The 23,545-nt window shown below is 46.5% G+C and overlaps 1 protein-coding gene across 1 annotated transcript in view; it reads left to right on the forward strand.

Moving 5' to 3' along the window:
• Positions 1–23,545, forward strand: part of LOC307230148 (copine-9-like) — a gene marked incomplete at its 5' end in the record, with an annotated part of 130,339 nt that overhangs the window by 34,728 nt on the left and 72,066 nt on the right. Inside the window, one exon of the mRNA XM_080000374.1 lies at positions 6,989–7,092. Within this exon, the coding sequence (XP_079856500.1) occupies positions 6,989–7,092 (104 nt within the window). The remainder of the gene's footprint in view (positions 1–6,988; positions 7,093–23,545) is intronic.

A 23,545-nucleotide genomic window follows, 5' to 3' on the forward strand; every position in this document is an offset into this window, starting at 1 on the left:
AACTACCCACCACCTACGACACGTTGAGTATCCCAGCGCCTGTGGTTTTGTAGCAAAGGGGATTCTCCAAGATTTCTGTAGACTGACGCTAGGTTGGGACGACGTCATTCCCAGTCAATAGTGCAGTCCCATGTTGACTGCATCATCCACCGACCTGTTTGCCCGGTAGGCAAATTGCAGAGTGTTCAGCAGGGGGCCAGTGATGTCCTTCAGGTGCGCAAACACCAGTCTCTCAAAGGATGTCATGACCACAGATGTCAGGGCAACAGGCCTGTAGTAATTTAATCCAGAGATGGAGGGTTTCTTGAGGACCAGGATGATTGTGGAGTGTTTGAAGCATGAGGGGACTTCACACAGCTCCAGTGATCTGTTGAAGATCTGGGTGAAGATGGGGGCCAGGTGGTCATTATTGACCTTCAGGCAGAAGGGAGACACAACTGGGCCTGGAGTCTTCCGGATCTTCTGTCTCTGGAAGAGCTGACTCACATCCTCTTCACAGATCTTGAGTGTAGGTGGAGGGTCAGTCGGGAGGGGTGAAGGGCAGGCGGGGGGAGCAGATAGGTGTGTGATGTTGCAGGAGCAGATGAGGGGAGTGAAGGTGGGATTTTCAAACCTACAGTAACACCCATTTAGGACGTCGGCCGGTTGAAGGTTCTCTACAGTGTTAGCAGATGGTTTCCTGTAGTTGGTGAGTTCCAGCAGGCCTCTCTACACTGACGCAGGGTTGTTGGCTGAGAACCTGTTTTTCAGCTTCTTTGCCACTCTGATCTCCTTTGTCCGTTTGTTTCTGGCCTTGTTGTTCAAGATCCTGTCCCACTTCTGTAGGCCTCCTCCTTGACCTGACAAAGCTGCCTGAGATGTGCAGTAAACCAGGGTTTATTGTTGTTGTATGTGCAGAAGGTTTTAGTCGGCACACGTCCTCACAAAAACTGATGTATGATGTCACAGTGTCAGGGAGTTCGTCCAGATCTGTAGCAGCAGTCTCAAAAACATGGCTCGTTTGTCATTTCTTACAGTCTTGACCACAGGCTTAGCAGATCTTTGTTTCTGCCTAAAAGTCAGGAGAAGATGAACCAGACAGTGATCAGAGAGTCCCAAAGCTGCTCGGGGGACAGAGCGATAGGTGTCTTTAATAGTATTAATACTGTGTAGCAGTGGTCCAGTGTATTTTGATCTCTGGTTGGACATTTAATGTGCTGTCTGTATTTTGGCAGTTTGTGGCTGAGGTTAGCTCTGTTAGTCCCCAAGAACAATGAGCAGAGTCTGGGTGTTTTTTCTCCATGTTTGTTATCTGGTCAGCAGGCCTGAGGTGGGATGTAAACACCGACCAGGATAAATGAGAACTCCTGCGGTGAATAATGCGGCTTGCAGTCAATGAAAATGGTCTCTAAGTGAGGGCTGCGACACTGTGACATCTTTACACCAACCTTCGTTTTTGTAGAACCAAAGTCCGCCACCCCGTTTTCTTCCACTTAGTTCCATATACCGGTCTACTCAGAGGAGTTGGAAGCCCGGTAGATGGAGTGATATGTCCGGGATGTGTTCTCCATGCCACGTTTCAGTGAAGCACATGTTGTGGCTTTTGCATTTGTGTTCTGTCTGTTTGCATGTGTTTCCTTAAGATGCTAATTAGTAAATGTCCCGAAATGGAAATGTTCATGGCAGGTTGAGGTGGCAATGGTAAGCGTTGGCGATGGGAATGTGAGTGCAGGGAATAGAGGACGACAGGGATGAAAAGCAATTGGCAGTCGTGTGTTTACAGAAAGGGTTTCATTCATAGGATATGGAATGCATTTTTTTTCACAAGTTACAATCAAGTTTTGAGCGATAATTGTCAACCATAACTCAAGTTTCAAGAGGTTTATTCGTCACATACATATACATACTTCCATACATATATGCAGTGAAATGTCAATGCAACACACCCAGTGATTATGCACAATATGTTCTAGACTGAACACAATAGCTACCTAATTTCTACTTGACTTACTGATTGCTAAAACGTAATGCCGTAAGTAAATCGAGTAATACAGAATAAAGTAAAATAGAATAAAATAACTCAAAGGTAATGCAGAGTGGGGGTACAAAATAGAAATAAAGGAAATAGACTTATGTATATGGGATAGGCTATTATGTATATACAGATGCATTAAAGTGGAATGTGAATAAGGGGAATAAAGTGAGGTAGTGTTTGTAGAGATATACAGTACAGTATACAACAGTAAGGCACAGCAAAACAGTAACACCGAACAGAACAGCAATACAGCACAGTATGCAGTAACCCTGAACAGTGATACAGTATGCAGTACAGTATGCATCATACAGTACGGTAAGGCAGCGGAGCCTATGTGTGTGTCTCAGTGAGGACCTCTAACTTTGAAGCTTCACCGAGCTAATGGTAAAATGTCTGCCGGAACAAGCTGTATAGTTGTGTATCGACACTCAATCTTCTCAGACTTCAAAAGCAGGATAGACGCTCAACGCTCAGAGAGGCAGAGCTATCTTGTGAAACATCAATGCGGAAAGTATTATATAACATCACATGTTTCTTCCAGAAGATGAATGTTTATCTGGCAGCCTCCTCTGACTTATTTTCTTCCCATCTCTCACTGGGTGCCAACAGAAAGAAAATAAAGAAACTAATAAAGAAACACTGTCCTGTGTGTCCAATGTAATTTTCCAGGCCTTTCGTTGCTGAATCAAAGCAGAACGGAAGGTACACAGTGTTGCTGGTGGTGTCTATTTTTCTTTTCTTTTTTTTCAAATCTATAATGAATCCATACAGCCAGTGGAACTGGCTTTATGCTTTGCGTTGCCAGATTGGAGCGGAGCCCTTGCCGGAGATTTATCCGTATGTCTTTTAGGGGTGCCAGTCCGCTGCCCACACCACTCCTTCCCCTCGGGTGGTGCGTTTAGTGGCGGACTGGAGGAGATCTTGGACACAGTGCACTCAGCCTACGGGTATAGGCGGCATTCATATGCCTGTGGGAGTGAGCTGCGCCAGCGTGTCGTGAGATTGGCTCAAAGCTTAATTTAGAAATTACAATTAGTACTAATTCTACAAACTTCAAATCATTATGGGCTCTGCCGAAAAAGAAAAAAATACTAGACAAAACAAACAAACTGTCTGCAATGGAAGTGGGTGAGATAGCAGAATTTTTATTGGAAACTAATTAGAGAGTAGAGGGAACACTTCATAACACATTCCACCACATTTTCACCAAGCCATTAAAATGCTCAACTCTTTACTGTGCATGTGTGTGTGTGTGTGTGTGTGTGTGTGTGTGCCCACACACTTATCAGATATAGTATATGCGTGTCCACAACTGTGTGTTTGTGTGTGTCAAACTCACGATTTGTGAGTCCTTCTGTGCCTGTCTCTTGCAGACTCTCTCTCGCTCTCTCTCTCTCTCTCTCTCTCTGTCTCTCTCTCTCTCTCCCTCTCTCTTTCCCTCTCTCTCTCTCACTTCATTAGCTCAGCTCTGACAGCATCTGACTGCGAGGCCCTAATCTCCCCGGGCGACAGAGACGCTAACCTACTTTCTAAACAATTTTTTTTCGGGGGGTGTGATTGGGGAAGGATGACTATGATAATTATGCTTCTCCATATCAAGTGACTTTCAGCATCCGTGCACACACAAGTGTTGAGTGTTGAGTGGAATTCTGGATGAATGTCTGGTCCTGCCATCTCTCTCCCTCTATCTCACACACAAACACACACAAACACTAATCTTGCATTCATTCTGCCCAAATAATATCTGTTCAACTTGTGAAAAGTTAATTACCGCTACGTAAAAGTCATCCTGATTGCTCTCCTGCTAACATAGTTTTCCTGCTGGTCTTCGCACCCGCACCCACACCTGCACCCCCGCGACTTTATGGAATGCAGCCTATACCTGATGTCAGTCAGAAGGAATAACGAGGGTAGATATTCCACTCCATTCCCACCAGGGAGTTCGTTTTGGGCTTTTCTTCAGAAACGACCTGCTGCCTGCGCTTTGTCGCGAGAAATGCACTGCTACGGGTGTTGTTCTACTGGAGACATTCTACAATAACAGAGAGGGGATGCGATGGAAGACACCTTTGAACACTGGTGCATTGCTTAACGAGGAGCCCAACTTCCTCCCACCATCCCTGCTGCGCCGCCCTCGATGAAAGCAGTCCTCGCTGTAGCAGATAGTATATCTCCGCCCGGTGCATGATTTGAGACCCCCCCCCCCCCGTGCACTGCCGTTTTCTACTGATCAAGATAGACTGCATTATCTTGCATGCATATACACACACTCCTGCCCCTCAGTTCTCCCCAAAAGCCCTGCACTCTGAGGGACACAGAATCATTGTTAGATGGAGACCACATCATCGAGTTAACTAACTAAGTTGGCCATTTACTCGGTGTCATCATCCGTGTTACAAATTTATTACTGCTGTTAATGTTATTGTCTTTTGGAAATATTTTGTGTATCGTAATTGTCAGATGCTCACGGTGTTTTTGCCTCAGCAATTGTTTGACAAATGGTGGATTTGCCATGGCAATTAAGCCTCTTGGAGACAGACAGGGAAAGGTAGGGTGGGAGACACACACACACACACACACACACACACACACAGGGAAACATTTAAGCAGAACACTTGCCTTTCTTATGCCCGTGAGCGTACACACATCCTTGTTGATAGCGGAGGTTGTTTTTTCCCCCCTCCAGGTTAAACATCTGCTTCCATCACTTCAGCACTTTTAGATACTAAACATCTGGTGATGCCTTGGGCTCTCATGCACACCCTAGACAGCAAGGCTGGCAGACCCGCCTAGCTGCAATTAAAGAGCGCTCCCGCTCCCTTACAGTTGGACTTAATGGCTTAACTTCACAACGTTTGAGCCTGCGAGTGCATCCCCAAATCTGTCCAGGCTCGTGCTGATGTTTTGACTGGCCTTGGACAGCGTTTTTCCAGACCTTCACCTTTGAGCCGCCATTCCTCAACCCTCTGGTGTTCCAGAGTCCTGTAAAGAAACAGGGATCTCACAACACCCCCAGGAGTTGCGCACAATGTGCCGACAACCCCACATCGACGGGATTTACGTCTGATAGAGTTAGCTAACTCCTGCCTCAAAAGCATATTGTATACGGGCGTGATTGACAGCAGATATTACTGTAAGTACAGTCAGGTAATGGTCGTTCAGGGAGCGAGATCGATAGCTCATCATCGCTGTGCCCCCGCCAGAACGTGAGATGGAATTGCGTGGGGAACGAGGGGAATGGGTTTGGAGGTGATTGTGAAGCGGAGCCCACTGGAAATTGCCAAGTGTGAAGGCACTGGTCTCCGTGTGGTGAATTGCGGCTGGGTCCAAAGCTGCACAAGCAAATGTGAACTTATTAGTTTTATTAAAGACTGTGGTGTGGGGATGGTGTGGTTTGAGCGTCCACACCAGACCTGGATCTAGATAACTGGGGACCCAGGATAAGAGTGGCTGAATACATGTTGCTCATTGGTTGGTCTAACGAGTAGCAGGTAAAATCCCCATCCCCAGACACACTCAGGAAAGGAGCCCCTGTCATGACACATGTCTATCTGCTCCTAGGCTAATTCCAACTAGCCCTCTCTCTACAATAAACTGGTGTCTACAACCCCGTCTTCTGTGTCTCTGTGCTGGAGGTCCCTGAACACGGTACTTGGGTGTGGTAGGCGAAACTGTCACACTGGCACCTGAACAGGGACACTCTGGCACGGGGAAGGGACAGAGAGGGGCCGTCCGAAGATGCCCTGGAGCCACGAGCGGGTCAACGGAGGCATCAGCAACAATCCTCTCCTGACTGGCAGCAGCAGCAACCAGGGTGTCCAGTGGCGGACTGGGGGAGAAGTAGCCGCAGCAACCACCACAGGTAACCGCTGGCAACTAGCTAATCCACCCAGCAGCCACCGCCGGGACCATCCAGCAGCCCAGCAGCCAGGCCACTCCTCCAAGCAGCCCCCGCAACTGCCCAGTTTGGCCATGCCTTCACCAGCAAACACAGCAACCTGAGAACCCATGCTCGGGAATTGAGAAGGGGGCAGTCTGTCGTCGCCCTCGGGGAAGGAAGCCGGTGGACCATGGTGTTCCGGGAAGCCAGGTGCCCTGGAAGGGGATCAGTAAATTATTTTGGACATTTGTTGGTCTGTGGTATGGGAACCCTGTTTCAGAGTCCGGTAGTTTATTATTTTAAGGTACAGGAGTCTGTCCTTTTCAGGTACAGCAACCCTGTTTCATAGTTTCATCATTTCATCTGTGTTTTAGTTTTTTTTTACCTTTATTGTTCTCTGCTTGGTGGGGCGGGGGGGGGGGGGGGGGGGGGGTAGGCTTCGGCCAGGTATTCTCCCTGGCCTCAGTTGTGTGTCGGGGGTATGTGGTGTGTGGATGGTGTGGTTTGAGCAGCCACACCTGACCTGGATGTAGATAATTAGGAACCCAGGATCAGAGTGGCCGCTCATTGGTTGGTCTAACGAGCAGCAGGTAAAACCCCCATCCCCACACACACTCATAACATTGTCATAACACATTTCTATCTGCTTCTGGGCTAATTCCAACTAGCCCTCTCTCTACAATCAACTGGTTTCTACAACCCTGTTGTCTGTGTCTCTGTGCCAGAGGTCCCTGAAAATGCCACTTGGATGGCACGTGGGAGGCAAAACTGCCACAAAGACATTTCAGATAACTGAGCATTCTACAATATAGTCAGAGGAAGAAATAAACAAACTAGAAACTATTCATACATACATTCATACATTGCGCAGTTGCCTCATGTGTGCCACACAGTGTTTGTGTAGGTTCCAAGGCTTTTTTCACTGGTCGCTATTTGTTGGTAATTGTCCAATATTACACCTTTGGGTGTTGAGAGACCTCTGACTCCCATTGTGCAAAATATATTACACAAATCAATATCCGGAAAGTTACTCTAATACTTACATAAAATTAAAACGTGCCCTTTTCCATGTGTCTATCTCCCTTTCTCTCCAGTTTGGCCGTACCGAGGTGATTGACAACACGCTCAACCCGGACTTTGTGAGAAAGTTTGTCCTGGATTTCTTCTTCGAGGAGAAGCAGAACCTTCGCTTTGATGCGTAAGTTGCAATGATAGCCGCTGTTTGTCCCTGAACCCAATATCAAATTACTGAAGGGTGGCAGAAAACTCAAAATGGTCAATTCCCTATTTACAGAATTGCTATAAATGTTGCCTGTAAATGTAAATTGTGACTCAATTCTACATCCCAATTTTTGCACATGGTTTGCTGTCAGATTTAGTAACTACTTAAAACGACTAGCAAAATGCTTATTCTATACTATTCCATTCTTATGCACAGCAATTTTGTAACAGACATCTTGTAACAGAATTTATAACAGACGTCTTGTAATACAGGTGAGAAACATTGTAATGAGATGTCAGAAAATGCTGTAATCATCAGATCAATAGTGTACCTCCCTAACTTATTGACAAAAAAAAAAAAAAAAAGAAACCGGGAAACATAGCAGCATTGTTTTTTTTGGTACCAATCATATTCTAAGCTCTTCCTCTCTCGTATCATGCATCGGCTTTGGAGGAAAGCTGCTCTGAACTGACGGTGGGACGTGGACAACTGTGGTACTGGACTTTTTTTCTTTTCCGCTACCTCTCTAACCTCCACGGAAGCGATCGATACCTGCACCAGGGGGGCCGGATCCAGATGCTAGCATAGTGCCTCTCAACCTCTCTGTTAATACCCTCTTCCACATCTCCACACTGGCTCCCACCACCAGATCACAGTCGATGGCAGCTGCCTAAACTGTCACTACAACTGTTACATGGTCAACACTGGGCCGGTCAAATTGATAACCTTTTTGAAGGCTACATTGATAAAAAAAAAGTGACATATTGAAACTAACATGAAGATCGTTTCTCAAACACTGAACAATCACTAAATGGATGAGTACCCATCACCGCCAACACTACAAATAAGCGCTTAAAAATTTTCAAGATTTTAGCGTTCATGAGGAGTCTGTGGCCAATCAGTCAGGCCTTTTGTACAGAAGTCTTATGCAGGAGATACACTGAAAAAGACGTAAGATCAAAAGATGTAAGAATTACCGAAGAACATGTTCCAGAACATTGTCAGCAGAATACTCAGTAAGAACTCAACAGTCCTAGCATTCTGGACCAACATCACCAAGAAGCTATTAACCCTTCTGGGTCACAGCATTCCATTCTCCCCCTCTATATGTCTTCTCGGTGACCTCTCCTCAGTCGACCCACCACTGAAACACCACCAACCCATTTTGATCGCCTTAACAATGGCCAAGAAAACTATATTACTCAACTGGAAAAATAGAGATAATCTCACCACATCCCAATGGTTGCAGTTATTAATAGATTATATCAAAATGGAAAAACTATTGGCAATATCCCAAAACCATGTTGATTCATTAAATGAAATATGGGCTACTTTTATCACTGACATAACTCCATCATTTAATACTTGAGTCTTCCTAAGTCGGTGCAATGTCGTTGTGCTTTGGGGCATGTGGGGGCCCTCCTGGTCTGCTGGGGCTCTGCGTTTGGGTGGCTGCCCGGGCGGCTCTGGGTACTTCCGTGGTGCGTGGGCCGGTGTTCTTGGGGGATCCTGGGGCCCCACGGGGGAGTTGGGTGGTCTGGGGGGTGGCGCCCGCTCCTTTGCCTGAGTTGAGCTGGCCTGTCTCCGGGGGTGGTGGGGGGGGGGGGGACTTGCTCCCGGGAGTACCTGCAGCTGGCATCCGTGTTTGGTTTCCAAGCGTGGTTGTGGATTCTGGGGCTCGGACTGGGGGCGGGGGGTGTGGGTCGCTGGTTTGGTCTCGGGCCCCGTGGTTGGCGGGTCAGCACGCCACTGGGGTCGCTCGCCCCGCGGGTGGGGTGGTTGGGCCTGCGTGTCCCTCTGCGTCGTGTGCGGCGTTCCGTCTGGGCCTGTCAACCTGAGTCTTGAACCTGGCTGGCTGTGCTAGGTGCGGGGATCACCATGTGGCCTCCTTCGTGGGTGGCGGTCTCCTGTCATCCCACCGGGTGGCCGAGCTACCTGCTCTCTGACGCTCTCGGTGCGCGGGGTGCTCGTTGCTGGGGGGTCAGGCTGTAGGTGGGGGTGCCGTCTACCGCCCTTTGTTCTGTAGTCCGCGTGCTCGGCGGCTGGGGGCTGACCAGGGGCCTGATGTGGGTGCAGAGCTGGCCGACATGGCGGAGGCGCATGGCGGAGGCGCATGGCGGACGCTCTGCGCCCTTGGCTGATCGCTGTGGGTTGGCTGCCACCAGGTACAGGAGGTGGGCACACTGGGGCGCGTTTGGGTCTCGGGGGAGGGGGTCCGCGTGGTTGCTTCCCAGCCTCCTGCGCCCCTGGATCGATCCGGTCGTGACTCGCCTATCTCTCCCGGTGCCAAAACTCATACTAGGCACATACACCACACAATAGACCGAGGGCTTGCGGGATGGCGGGGTGCAGGCTATGTAAGTGGGGATGCGGCGGCCAGCTGCCATCTTGCCTGTCACGCTCCTGCCCAAGCATGCTTCTCGTCCGTCCCAAAATTTGAATCCCACTCACATTAGCTTCGAACACACACATTGGCACACCAATCCTACTCCGAAACAACACTCCATCGGACCAGGGTCTGCGAGACAGGAGGGGTGCGAGTGATTTGGGTTCGACTTGCCTGAAGGACTCGCACCCCAACCCTGCAATTTTAACTGCAGTTACCAACAGCACACATTGAGCACTGGGGTTTTCCGGGGTGGCCAGTCGCTGGTGGGTCGGTGTGGGGGCGTGGTTGGCCGAGGGGGCGGTCATGTGGGCACCTCCTTCCAGCCTGGCTGGAGTCCTGACGGCTTGCGCCTGGTGGCTTGGCATGTGCTGCGACCTGGCGGGGCTGCAGAGAGCAGCTTCTCGGAAGGGGCTTCTCTGCGGCGGGCACCCCGGGTGCTGGGGGTGGCAGAGGGACTGTATACCTGACGGCCTGCCGGCATCGCCGGGGGGCAGGTGAGCTACGTGTATGGTCACTTGGCACTCACGCCGGGCGGGGTCCCTGGTCGGCTGCGGTGGGGCGGGCCCCCCACCCCCTTGTTCTGGGGGCCCGGGGGTCATCCGTGGCCGCAGGGCGGGGTACCCGGGGATCTACTGCAGCCGGGGATTGTCCGCGGGGCTGTGGAGTTCTGGGGGCTTCGGGGCCACTTGCACTGCTTGGAGGCGCCACAACATATTGCCGACCTTCTACACCAGTACCAATGGGGATAAGTCATGTACACTCACCGGGGGACGCACGCATGCACACACGCACACGCGCACACCTGCTTGGCTTGCACCCCAGCAACCTGGGGTGCTTTCCTCTCCTTTAGTCCCTCATTTACTGCCATAACTTTGACAGGAAGAGGCCACGTGACCAGTTGTAGTTCCAGTTTCCTGGACCTTAATTCAGTTTTTCAACACATGTTGTCATCCAATGTTCATGTTTTTGTGTAAATGTTGTTTGTTTCTATGTTTATTTGTCTCACCGTGGTGATTCTCCCCCTCTTGGAGTAGTGATCAGTTGTTTATAGACCCAAACATGATAAATAGTTCTCCAAAGAGGGGGGTTGGTGGTGGCTCTCCATAACCAAAACTGTGCTCTTGTCATCCTACAGGTCATCCACAGGACAGAGTTATTGCAGCAGTTCTTGATGACTTAAGAATTAATAAAGAGTTGCATTGCAGGTGGAGAACTTGAACTCCTCTTGGGGACTAACTCTGTCCTGGATGCAAATGGCATACAAATACTCTGTGTTGTATGCCCAGCATGCTGACAGCACAGGTTAAAAAAAAAAAAAAAAAAAAGAACTCGACAGTGAAAGAAGAACGAACACGACAGTGAGTGGAGTCGGGATAGGCTTTGAAGATGAATAAAAAAAAATTGTGAAATCAAACTCAAACAATGTGTCACCTAATGTAATTTATTGACGATACCTGTATTTCCTCAAATAGTGACTGGGGCTTTAATTTACCTCAATTTCCGTCTGGGTGCCGCGCTTCTCAAAATAAATACATCTAAAATAAACGTGCATTATTTTTTTTGTTCGGAGACACGGGAACAGCCGGGACGCGCAATGGGGCGGAGATCATCATCATAGATTGAAAATAAAAACACAGGAAATTTGGCACGGGCACCGGCACCGGATGCGCGATGCGCACAGCGCTCAAGGAGAAAAAACTTTGTTTAGCCAAGGAAAAAAGCCTTATTTACCGTTTTTTATTTGAGTACCGGTATATAGTTGAGGAGATATGGTATGTGTAAAACAATGGAAAAAGTTGGAGTTTGAGTGACCGGGAAAGGGAGGTCGAAATCCGTCCACTGCCATGACGCAGCGACACTTGGACCAATAGCGACAAGGGGAGCTCTCTGAGCGAGAAAAAGATAAAAGACATAGTTTGCCTTGGGAGCTTGCACCGAGAACACCACAAGGACCCAGATCACCGCGTCAATTTGTTCTTATCTTGTTCTGAATACGTCCTTTTGGTCCAAAACTTCTACTTAGTTTGAGCGTACTTCCACTTTTAATTCAGTTGCCAAATTCAAGGAGTTTTCTCTGATACCATGCACTCAACTTTCATTATTCATTATTTGCTTTTGTTATCAAAAATCAAAATTAAAGTGAAAGGAAGGCGATTTGAAGACTTTTCCACCGTCCATGATGTTGGGAAGGCAGAACTTTAATACGCAGAATTGGAAGACTTACAGCATTGCTTCCATAAATGGCAGGAATATTGGCAGCAATGTATTATCAGGGGGGTACTTTTGTCTGTATATACAGTATGTGAAATATTGTACAAGTACACATCAAGCTAATTCAGGGGACTGCTGTTTAAATTGGTAGGATTAATTGACTGTTTGCATTTTAAATTGACTGCTATTATGCAAAATAATCTGACTTTTCAGATTAGTAAAATGTAACACATGAGTTATGCTTTCACACCCTGCTCAGATGTAATTCTTTAAGCGAATTAGGTGAGCAGCTTATGGATTGACATGCCCAATGGGCTGAGTGTGTCTGCACTCAGCAGAAATATCCCCATCAAGGCATCTTAATGCGCGTCAGTGTCTGGATAAATGTGCTCCCTTTTTGGGTCATAAAGTGTTATGATTCCCAGGACTCCCCAAGACTGTAAATGTTTGAAATCAAATTAATATTGAAACAGCTTACATAGCTTTAAGACTTGTCCGTTTTAGCATCCCCCCTCCCTAAAAAAAAGTTGGGTGTTTATTCATAATTTATATGAAGAGCATTCTGACTTCTGTCTTGCATTATCCATTAGCACACAAAGTCATGTGATTGTTACATTTGTGAAAATTGTAATTATAGAAATTTGATCAAAGCTTGACGTTTAGAACTGAAATCGCTGAAGCACATAATTATCTTATTACTTACTTATCTTAGTGGAAATTCTGCTGTATTGATGGAAATAAACATTAGGTAAACAGAATATATGCAATATATGTAAGAGTCTTTATTTCATCATGCATAAAGGTTCAAACGTTACAGAGTACAAGAGCATTCAGCAAGGTCTGACACCGAGCGGTGTCAGAGCACAGCTTATTATTGGAAGCTGTCAATAAGCTTGTGGTGAGGCAGTTTCTGTTAAATGTTTGCAGCAGCTTTGCTGCATGACATGCAGTTACACAGGTGCTGCTGGCGCTTAAGGTTTAGCAGAAAAGGGACTTTGTCTGTGTTCTACAGCAAAAGGGGACAAAAGGTTACCGTGAAGTTACCAAGAGTCATCTGGTTATGTCAAATAGAAAGAAACAGTCTTTATTTGTCACACAACACACCACACATGCTTGCACACACATGCTTTGGATGGTGGCCGGTGAAATGGTTCCTCTGCATTTAACCCATCCTGGCTTGTCCTTCCTCCGGGGCCACAGCTAGGAGCAGTGGGCAGCATTTGTGGACGCGCCCGGGGACCAGGTGATAAGTGTCCAAAGCTGGTCAGACGATGATGTGTGCATGTTTTTGAGGGGGGTCCTTACTGACGTGAGGTGGAGGAAACCCCATGTGAGCACGGGGAGAACATGCAAACTCCACACAGAAAGGCTCCTATTTGAGAGATAACCCGCCGGAGCACGGTGCCAACAGCGGGTATCGAACCCATGACCTTCTTGCTGTGAGGCAGCAGCGCAAGGCGACACATTTTAAGAATAACTGACACAAATGACTTTTGGTGAATTCCAAAAGATTATATTTGAGCTTAAGAGGCATGTGCTAAAAGTTTCATAAAATTGAACTCCGGCGGTAGTTGTAGACTCAACGTTGCATTTCAAGGTAGTGTTAACAATAACAGGAACATAGACCTAGAGTGCCCTTTAATAAAATTAAAAAAAACTGTCCGTTAAGGTGCACGCTGTAGACATTTCATCAGGGGGACTGTTAATCAGACCAAACTGGCCTATTTAGTCAGGATGGGATTGAAGAGGTCTAAATCAGTCTCATCGCCAGTGGAGTGGAGTGGTTCGGGTGATGGCAATGGTGTGTTAGCCGGTTGGGTCCACTCGATCGCCTATCATGGAGAGAAAGGATGGCACGATGGAAGGCAGGAGAAACTCAGAAACTCTTATTTAGTCATACATTTGCAAGCGTTGGATGAATCTGTTATCCTTTTAAAAAATATTGGTTACCAGGCAAACCTAGTCCAGACTTTAGATTCAGATTAGTTTAAAAGACCCGACGGGTATTCCCTAAAGGTGGCTTATGCCATAAGCGAGGCTAAATTCGCTATAAGAGGGTTCCTAAGGTCCCGCCAGAAAAGATGCTGAATAGGTCACCGTTTAGCGTCCGACACAAAACCGATGCTTGACTTGTTCCTCATGATAAGCTCTGCATTGTAATTATGTTGTGAAAGTGAAAAGAAATACATATTAAATGTATATATATTTAATTACCATATTGACCCGAATATAAGACTGTTATTTTCCTGGAAAAGTGGGGTCGTCTTATATTAGGGGTCTAGACTTTTGAAAGTGATTATAGGGTAGAATAATAAAAAGGAGTGATTCAATTTGTTTCCCCACACAGACAGTACCCTACAACTGTCGAACAATGCCGACACACTGTCCTCGTCCGATCCACCACTCGCTGTCCATTGCTGCTGTAGTTCACTGGGAACTCCAACTTTTCCCACACGGTTGATTGTAAAGGAGCAGGCAGGTCTTCTAGCTCCGACTCATTTGCACTTGCACTCATCATCATTCATCAATCTTCATACATAGGCTACTGCGTGTTCTCCGTACGACAGCATGCTGCGTTATCATTATTTTAAAACACAATTATTTTCTTTATAAAAACAAGAGTTCATCTTCAAAAAGTATTTTTTCAAAAATGAGTCTTGATAAATGGGGGCTCGTCTTATAATCAGGGTCGTCTTATATTCAGGTCATACGGTAACTTGAATATAATATACGTATACGTCTGAATATATGTGATTATTGCTGTTTTCCTCATAGAAAATTCTAACAAAGTCTGTTTTGGCAGTCAATTGTGTATGTGTATATATACAGTATATGTATGTGTATATAGTGTATGCAAGTATGTATGTATATATGTATGTATGTTTGTATATATATATATATATATATTTCTAAATATATGTATGTGTGTGTGTGTGTGTGTGTGTGTGTGAGTGTGTGTGTGTGTGTGTGTGTGTGTGTGTATATATCTGGAGGGGCAGTAGCTCAGTCGGTAGAGCAGGTTGTCTAGTAAGCAGAAGGTTGCCAGTTTCATCCCCAGCTCCTCCTGTTAGCATGCTGATGTGTCCTTGAGCAAGACACTGCTCCCCAGGCATCACTATATGGCAGCCCACTGCTCCTAGATACATCAGATACTAGGATAGGTAAAATGCATAGAAATTTCCCTGTTGTAGGACTGATAAGGGTATATAAAAGAAATTATAGTTTAGTTGGGCGTTACCAATTATGACCTCTATTTTCATAATATACTGTATATGTTTCTTATATACATAAGAAATTATATAAACGTATATTGTTTTTTTATATACACAATATTATACTATTTTCTTATTTACGTGAACACAATTGACTGGCTGGTTGATGAAGTAATAGGCCCATTTAGGGTCATAGAATAACCTCTTTATGAAGGGTATAGAATCACCTTTCAAAATAAACTATATATGTAACTCGCAGCCTTATGAAGCAGCAATCAGTCCCTAACTGTGGCGTTAATGTATTGGATTACGCTTTTTAACGATCGACTGTTTTTACCATGTTGGAGTTGTATGTATGATATTCCCAGACCACCAAAGTAATCTTTTTGTAATATTACACAATATGTGGAGATCTTATTCGCTGCAGCTATAGTAGGTGCCTACATATTTATGTACTGTATATTGATATTATTTTATATTATATTCTATATGTGGGACTAAACAGACCTTGGCAAAAAAATGTCAACAATTGGTTCTGCTCTTCAAACAAGAACATCATTAAAAAAACGGAAGTTTGAAATTGCAAGTGGTGCAGGCTTCCTATCAGTTTGTTTTTTTTTAAACAACAAATTTTATGGTAACACAATTTAGTATAAGTGGAACATGCAGGTCATGATTATGTGTCTGGTAATCGATTGCCAGGCTGCTTTTCTGTATTAATATCTTCAGCATCACCCTTTTTAGTGATCATATTTTAAATATAAAAATATTGTTTAAATATTGTTCCATCAGTAATTCTTGCTCTAGATATGAAGAAAACATCACATTCTGCATCGATCTGTGTTGAACTTTGTTCCGCTAATTGGTGGATCCTTTAAATATCGAGAGCGCGCACGTAATTTCCATCTGCTCCAAACTTCTCAGAGTCAGACTGGTTTTGATCCAAGCAGTGTTTAGAGAAGCCGCTTAGCTCAGACCGCCGGTTGACGCTTACGTACGCGAGGCTACCTTGGGTTATCGTGGATTTATCCTAGCGACCTTTAGGGAATACACCCCGGGCTCAGTACCTTATTGGCACAACAGTTATTTTGGGGCATGCGTGAACATTCAGTTGCAACACTATAAATCATTGAAATACTAGGTTTAAAAATATTAAGGAAATGGGAAATGAGCCTTTCTAGGGTTTGTGAGAGGGTATGGTGTGGAGGAGTGGAAAAAAAGTCACAACCTTGGGGTGTCGCAGCCTGTTTGTAGCCTGGCACAGCCAGCCCGCTAATTGTAGCATGCAAGATTTAGGCTAGCGGTGCGAGGTTAATCGTAACATTGCTCGATAACTGTAAATGCTAACAACAAATGTCCTACGCTAACTCTATCAAGAGTTTTTCATGCACTGTATAGTCAATGCAGAGCAAAGGACAAAATATTGGACAAGTATTGCCCTTGTGAGGGAAAGGCAGTGTGTTTACTTTGGAGGTTGCAATGGGAGTCCCCTGTGTTCCAAATATATACCGATCAGAAACCATGATGACCAATTGAACTGCGGGCTTTTTGTACCATTACACCCCTAGTGGTGTGTTCACGTGTTGCTAGTTCATGCTCCGGACCCACGAAACAGATTATACATCTCCACTCCAAGTGTCAAGGTTTGTGGATGTCTCCCTACCTCCAGGGGACATCAGCAGTGCCCGCTTAGAAAGCAGTCTTAATCTCCTGACAAAATAAATCATTAGCCCTGAATTATTAAATACAGCAACCTATAACACACACTCGGCAAACGCCTGCGCAGACCCGGGCTCCCCAAAGCTCCTAAGTGCCTTGTGACGTTGCTTTGCGAGAGCGCATTGCTGTCCGTAAGGATGTCGCTCTTTTTTTGTGGCTGGTTAATCGGGTAAAGCCTTGAGTAAAGAAAGCCCTGATTTTGAGTGTTTAATGCAAACAAGGGATAGAGGTAACCCTGCTGTGAATTTTGCACTTTGCTGAATGCGAAAGCGTAACTCAGAGTCACGAATACAGTACGAATTCAGCATACACTGAGTTCATAAGAGGAGTCCGTACACAGTGCTCAATCGAGCATAGAAAAAAACTATAAAAAGCTCCGTCACTCATGTCTATATTGAACTACTAAGGCATGTGTAATATCAACTGGAACTCTTTAGACAGATGACCCTCTTGTGCTCGGTGGAAACGATGCAGTGTCACGTAATTATCTCGTGACCTTGCGCCTTTGCTCTCCATTGGCCAGACATTGATGAGATTTGCCCTGTTATCGGCTGGCCCTGCCATTTATGTAGATAGCTGAATACAGGATCTCCCTACACACACACACACACACACACACACACACATATACTTGTTTTTGTCAGAGATGGGAAGACACACACAAGACTCACACAAGCTGAGGAAACAATGGCGGTGTAGCCGTAGAAATGAAAGAGCTCTCTCTCTCTCTGTCTCTCTCTCTTGCTCTCTCTCTCTCACTCGTGACCCAGATATGGATCGTAGAGAGTCTCCCGGTGGGTGCAGCAGTCTCCCTAACGCAGGGTCATGAGAGGGGATTCCAATAAAAAAGGGAAGCATCCCAGTAAGAGGGAATAAATTATTAAACTCCCACCTCTTCCGCGCAAGGTTATTTTTAGCCCACTGAATCACAGCAGATGGATGTGGACCAGACGCTGTGGTATTTCTGAAGATGGCCCGGCGTGGGGTCTTATCCGTTCGGTCATCGCTCAGATTGCGGCTTGACGCTGTGCGGGTCTCTCAGAAACGAATAACTCGAATGGTACATTTCTTTGCTGGGGTCAGTTTCTGTTTTGAGTTAAATTTCTGTGAGGTACTGGTGAGGCATGTTTTTCCTCTAGAAAGAATATTAATGTTCTTCTTCGATACCCAATATAATATCACACAAAGAGCAATAGAAAAAAGGGGAGTGTTGAATAAAGGAAGGTAAAAGAATATATAGAGAGAATAAGAATATTCTTGGAAGGCATGTCAATCTGTTCCCTTCGTATAACTGTATGTGACATTTACGAATATCCAAACTGCTCTCGAAAGGTCTCTAAGAAATAATTGAGGGCTTGAAAGATATGAGGAACTTTATCCTATGAAATGAAAATTCCTGAACAAAAATAAAAAGTGAAGATGAAGAGAAAGAAGAGGGAATGACTCCGGGGATGGTATGGGTTTGATTCATGGCACCATGCAGAGAGCGAGTTTCATCACTGGCCTTAATGCCAGATCCTCCCAGGCAGTGTGTTTTGATCCACTCCATATCTTAGAAATTACTACTGGCTTTTTAAGAATGCCACCAGGCTCTGCATTCTTATATGTATACCTAGAGCCAAGGGGTTGAAAGCAAGGCCCTCCTTATTATTGTCTAGGTAGAGTTTGTGTCGCAGCTTGCGGTGCTAGCAAAGCACAGGGAATCCAGGCCCCTAATCCTGATGGAATATACCGGGAGTCAGGGAGGCAAGCTGCGAGTGGATTTTCAATGGAAGGAACAAAAACAAACCTGTAGATAGATCAATCATTTTTTACATCTAGATATAGAGTATAGAAAGCAGTGTGGATATTGCTAAAAAAGGTCTTCAGGATTTGAAACGATAATTCAGGCTTTTATACACTTTCTGGTGGTCAAAGTGCACCATGCAGAAAACAATTTATTACATTATTTCCAAAGCGACTACATTTTGTCATAGTATCAAACCACCTATATTTCACAATCACAGCTAGATCTTCTCTTGGAATAAGCAGCACTAGTAGGACTTTCAGCTTAAATTGCTCACTCATCCCATTGGGTCACTTTTCATCTTTTGAGTCATTGTTTTTCTCTATTAGAGGGAACCTTAAAACTCATGCATTTTTAATGTACAGACCCCCTAAATCTGTGTCTGGCTTTCTTGAACAGTTTTCTGAACTCCTCTCTATGTAAAGCCAAATTATAACAGATTCACAAATCTCTCCTCCTCTCTCCTGTCTTTCTCAGTTGACATTGGCTCAAGTCAAGATGTTGATACAGTCCTAAATAATTTTAATAATACATTGAGGGAGTCTCTGCCCACAGGTAAGGGTTTAGGGAGGGACGTGATGCGCCAACAAGCCGAGAGTTTTTATTGTCACCTTAAACAATAAGGTAGGTTGGCCACAAGTATCAATAACAAATTATGATTATTATAATAATGAGGTTGATAATGATCATCTCGGGCGCAGGAGGAATGGCATTCCACTGCTGGGCTGCTGGCGAGCCTGTGCACCGACCCCCTCTGCAAGACAGATATATTAAGAAATCTCCCTGCCTCGAGTTGGAGCAATTGGCGGGAAGGGGAACCTGTCGTGCTGTCGTGCGCAGCCGGTGCTTGACCACTGGACTTTGTCTGCCACATACCCCCACCACCCGACTTAGGCTGGGGAGCCGACATACCGGCAGCACACTTCTTTGAGTTGGTGGCCAAGCCCAGCCTGCCTCAGGGACCCAAGCAGAGTGTCCACATGCTGCATATGCCACTCCCAGGTGTCGCTGTGAATGATAATCATCTAGGTAGGCCACAGTGTATACGACATGCGGATGCAGGACACGGTCCATGAGTCTCTGAAAGGTGGCTGGGGCACCGAACAACCCAAATGGTGTGCGAAAGTGGTATAAGCCAAATGGTGTGGAGAATGCCGACTCCTGAGACAAGGGAATTTGCCAGTAGCCCTTATTTAAATCCAGTGTCGTGAAAAAATTAGCTGTACCTAACCGGTCGAGAAGTTCATCGACCTAGGGCATCATGTAGGCGTCGAACTTGGAAAACTGCATTCATTCTTCAGTAGTCTACGCCAAACCAGATTGACCCATCATGCTTACACACCAGCACAAAGGAACTATACCAGTCACTCGTGGACTCCTCTATTATGCCCATGTCCAGCATGGTCTCTAATTTCACCTGCATGATCTTGCGTTTGTGTTCAGGCAGGCGATACGGCTGAGAGCGCACCTTCACCCCTGGGGTCGTCCCCACATGTGGTATATGGACGTGAGGCCTGGCAGGGAGGAGAAAACATCAGAGAAGTAATACTGATGTGCAGCTACGTCCGCCCTCTGGGACAGAGAGAGAGATGGTCACTTAACGAACCGCGGTACGATCAGCCGCTTTTTGAACCTCTGGCCCCAACTCATCCTGCTTAATGACCGGCGTGACCAGAGCCACGGACGCCGCCTCCCTCCATTCTTTTTAGAGGGTTAGGTGATAAATCTGTGTCGCCCCCTGCCTGTCAGACCGTTCGACCTCATTATCGACCTCGCCAAGCCGCCATGTGACCACAAAAGGCCCTTGCTACTTCACGAGCAATTTAGAGCTGGACGTAGGGAGCAACACTAACACCTTGTCTCCAGGTGCAAATTGTCTGAGTCGAGCCCCCCAGTAATATAAAGGGGCGGTGATGTTCCTGAGCCCGGAGCAAATTCTCCCGTGATAACGGCCGAATCAGCGCATGTAACTTTGCTATCAGGTCCATAACATACTGGATTTCATTCTTACTGGTGCTAGGACCTACCTCCCAGTTTTCTTTAATTAGGTCTAGCAGCCCCCGAGATGTCCTGCCAAAGAGGAGTTCAAAGGGAGAGGCCTGGGGAACCTCCTGTACAGCAAAACAACAGGGGGTCCAACCATTTGTCCCAATTACGGCTATTGTCGTGAACAAACTTTCAAATCATTTTTTTCAGCGTTTTATTAAAGCGCTCCACCAGGCCATCGGTCTGGGGATGGTAAACTAAACGCTGGTCTGAATTGAGCGGACGCCCAGTAACTTGTAAAGTTCCTGAAGTGTACGTGACATAAAGGTAGTGCCCTGGTCGGTCAGGATTTCCTTTGGAATCCCGACTCGGGAGATGACCTGAAACAGCTCCTGCGCCAAACTTTTGGCCGTAATACTGCGTTGGGGCACTGCTTCTGGGTACTAACACAAAACTCATGTTACACCTCATGATACTCGCAAGCAATGCGGCCTAACGGCCCTATGAGGTCCATACCGAGTCTTTCGAACGGGACCTTGACTAGAGGGAGGGGCCTCAAGGGCACTCTTGGCATAGCCGGAGGGTTGACTCACTGGCACTCAGGACCCGCAGCGCACCATTTTCGCACATCTGCCCAAATGCCCGGCCAATAGAAGCGGGCCATTATCTGCTGTCATGTTTTATTGTGACCGAGGTGAGCAGCCATCAGGTTATAGATCTCCTCTCCTGTCTGAGTGTCAAGGCTCACTCGATATAATCTGTCCCTAATCACTGAAAAATACAGGTGAGTGAGCACAGAGTCTGGGCGCGTCAATACACCATCGATTTTAACCACACCCTCAAAGGCCCCGCATAGGGTGTCATCTCGCTACTGCTCCAGTGGAAAATCATCAATAGGGAGGGTTAAAGGGACGGGGGAGATCCTACTTGGGATCCCGCCGCCCCTGCACCCGTTTCGCCCGCCGACGACCCCTCTGCATCACTGTGCGCCATGCAACACTCACATTTCCCTACCAATCGTGAATGCACTCCCCAGCCACACTCATCAACGTGTCAAACCCTGGCCAATCCGTGCCCAAAATCAGGTAGTGTGACAGGTGGGAACTACCCGCAGCCTGTACCCTATGCTTTTTTCCCTTGTAATGAATTTCGAGCTGGACCATCGGATACGTGTGAATATTCCCATACACACAACAAACCTCCACCTGGGACGCCTCCACCAATGCCCCGGGTCGAACCAGGCATTGCTGGAGTCCAGCAACGCAGCAACGCTTTAGCACCGCCCTGGGAGCTGAGGGGGGACAGAGAGGGGCAGTAATGAAAGGGGAGAGAGCATCCCGTTGCACCACAAAACCTGGCGAATCCTGTGTATGTCCTGGGGTCAGAGCAAAGCGCCCATAGCGCATAGCGCATAGCGTCCCGATGCCCCGGGAGCAATGTCCTCCGGGGCATCGGGACGGGCTGCGGACCCGGCGAATCCTGTGTGGGTCCTGGGGTCGAACGCGGGTCTGGTCCTCTGGCTGGCTCCCGGTCAGCAGCGGCGGGCCGGTGGCTGGGCACAGCATGCTCCTGGGAGCTCATGGGAGGAGCAAGTCTGCGAGGTGTTTCCGCAGCCAGCGGATCGGCTCAAGGGTGCCTTTCACTCGGCACCCTACCCCTTCCAGGTCCCTGTTCAGGCGCCACTTGTGGGAGTCTCTGCACACATCGGTTAAGGGAGGGAGACGGTCATGCTTCATACATGTGCCGGATCTTGGACGAAATTGCACAATTTAAGCAAAAAATACCTTCTAAATTTTCCATGCCATGGATAACTGACAGCATACATGCCCTAAAACAGGTCTGTAGTAAGGCAGACAGAAAGTGAAAAGATCTAAACTAACAGTGCACCTTGACACTTTAAAAGACTACAAATTTCAATACAGAGGTTATCAATGTCAGAGCACATTTTTTTTCGGACCTTATCGAAAAATATCAACACAACTCCAGGACTTTGTTCAAGGTTATTAACCCTGCAACAGAGTCTCCTCCAAGTGTCAATATGGGCTCCTCCCATGAGAAATGTGAAGATTTTTTAACATTTGCACCAGGGCCTATCACCATCATGTTATGCCACTGGCTTAGATGCAGTATGCTGCCAGTGGGAAACAATGCAATTTCTTGTTTATAGTCAGTAATAAGTGGTCGGAACAAACATTTTAATAAAGCCTGGGTTAGCCTAATCTGTAAGTTTTCCCTATGCTTGTAACTTGTCGCCCTAACTCTCCACTGTGTATTGGAATTTGTATAATTTCAGGAACCTTTGTCTCTTTATTTACCCCCCTCCCCCTTCCCCTTGCTTGCCATGTAAATGAAGGTCATTAGATTCTCTAGCAAGTCTCTCGCTCCTCCATGCTGAAAACAAATTTGGCCATCGCTTGCAGAATCTATCTCACTGCGTGGTAATTTCATTTGAAACCACCTTAAAGCGCTACTGTAGTACTATGCAGTCGTTGGTGGAGGGGATTGGTACGAAGCTAGCAGCCGGGGGTGGGAGAGATAGTCCATTAAAATCTAGGAGTGGTGGGATAGAGCACTCGTAGTTGGGGGATACTAAAGATGAAGGTATGTGTGGTGGGAGTTGGGAGGCTCTGGAGTGATTTTCTTTTTCTCCACAAAGCGTTGCAATGGCAGAAAGAGAAAGAGCGCCCTGCAGCCGGTACATTTCCAGCTGTATCTGCAGAGCCAAGGTGGCCCTCTTAGGTTTCCTCTGCCTACCATTAGCGCACCAGCTTTCACTTCCCTCTTCAAAGCTTTAGAACACTAACGTTGAGCGTTGGGAGTAGAAAAGCGACCCCAAAAACACGATGTGTGCTAATTGACTCCTTTTTCTAAAGATATAATTAAAACACTTGACATACACGCAATCTGGCTGATTTGAAGAATGAAACAAAGTATTAAAAAAAAGCTTTAGTGCAGCTTTCTGAATTATCTGGTTTTGCCGCTCATGTCAGTTTGCTCACCAATTACCTCCTTCCTGACGCTCTAACCGACGAGGTGGACTATCGGTCGGTCAGTCCCTGTCACATGGGTGTCAGGCCATCACAAGGTTAGCAGACCCAGATGGGAATGTCAGAGGGAGAAGAAGCA

The sequence above is a fragment of the Zeus faber genome (genome assembly GCF_960531495.2).
Source record: "Zeus faber genome assembly, chromosome: 5".
Taxonomy (NCBI): domain Eukaryota; kingdom Metazoa; phylum Chordata; class Actinopteri; order Zeiformes; family Zeidae; genus Zeus; species Zeus faber.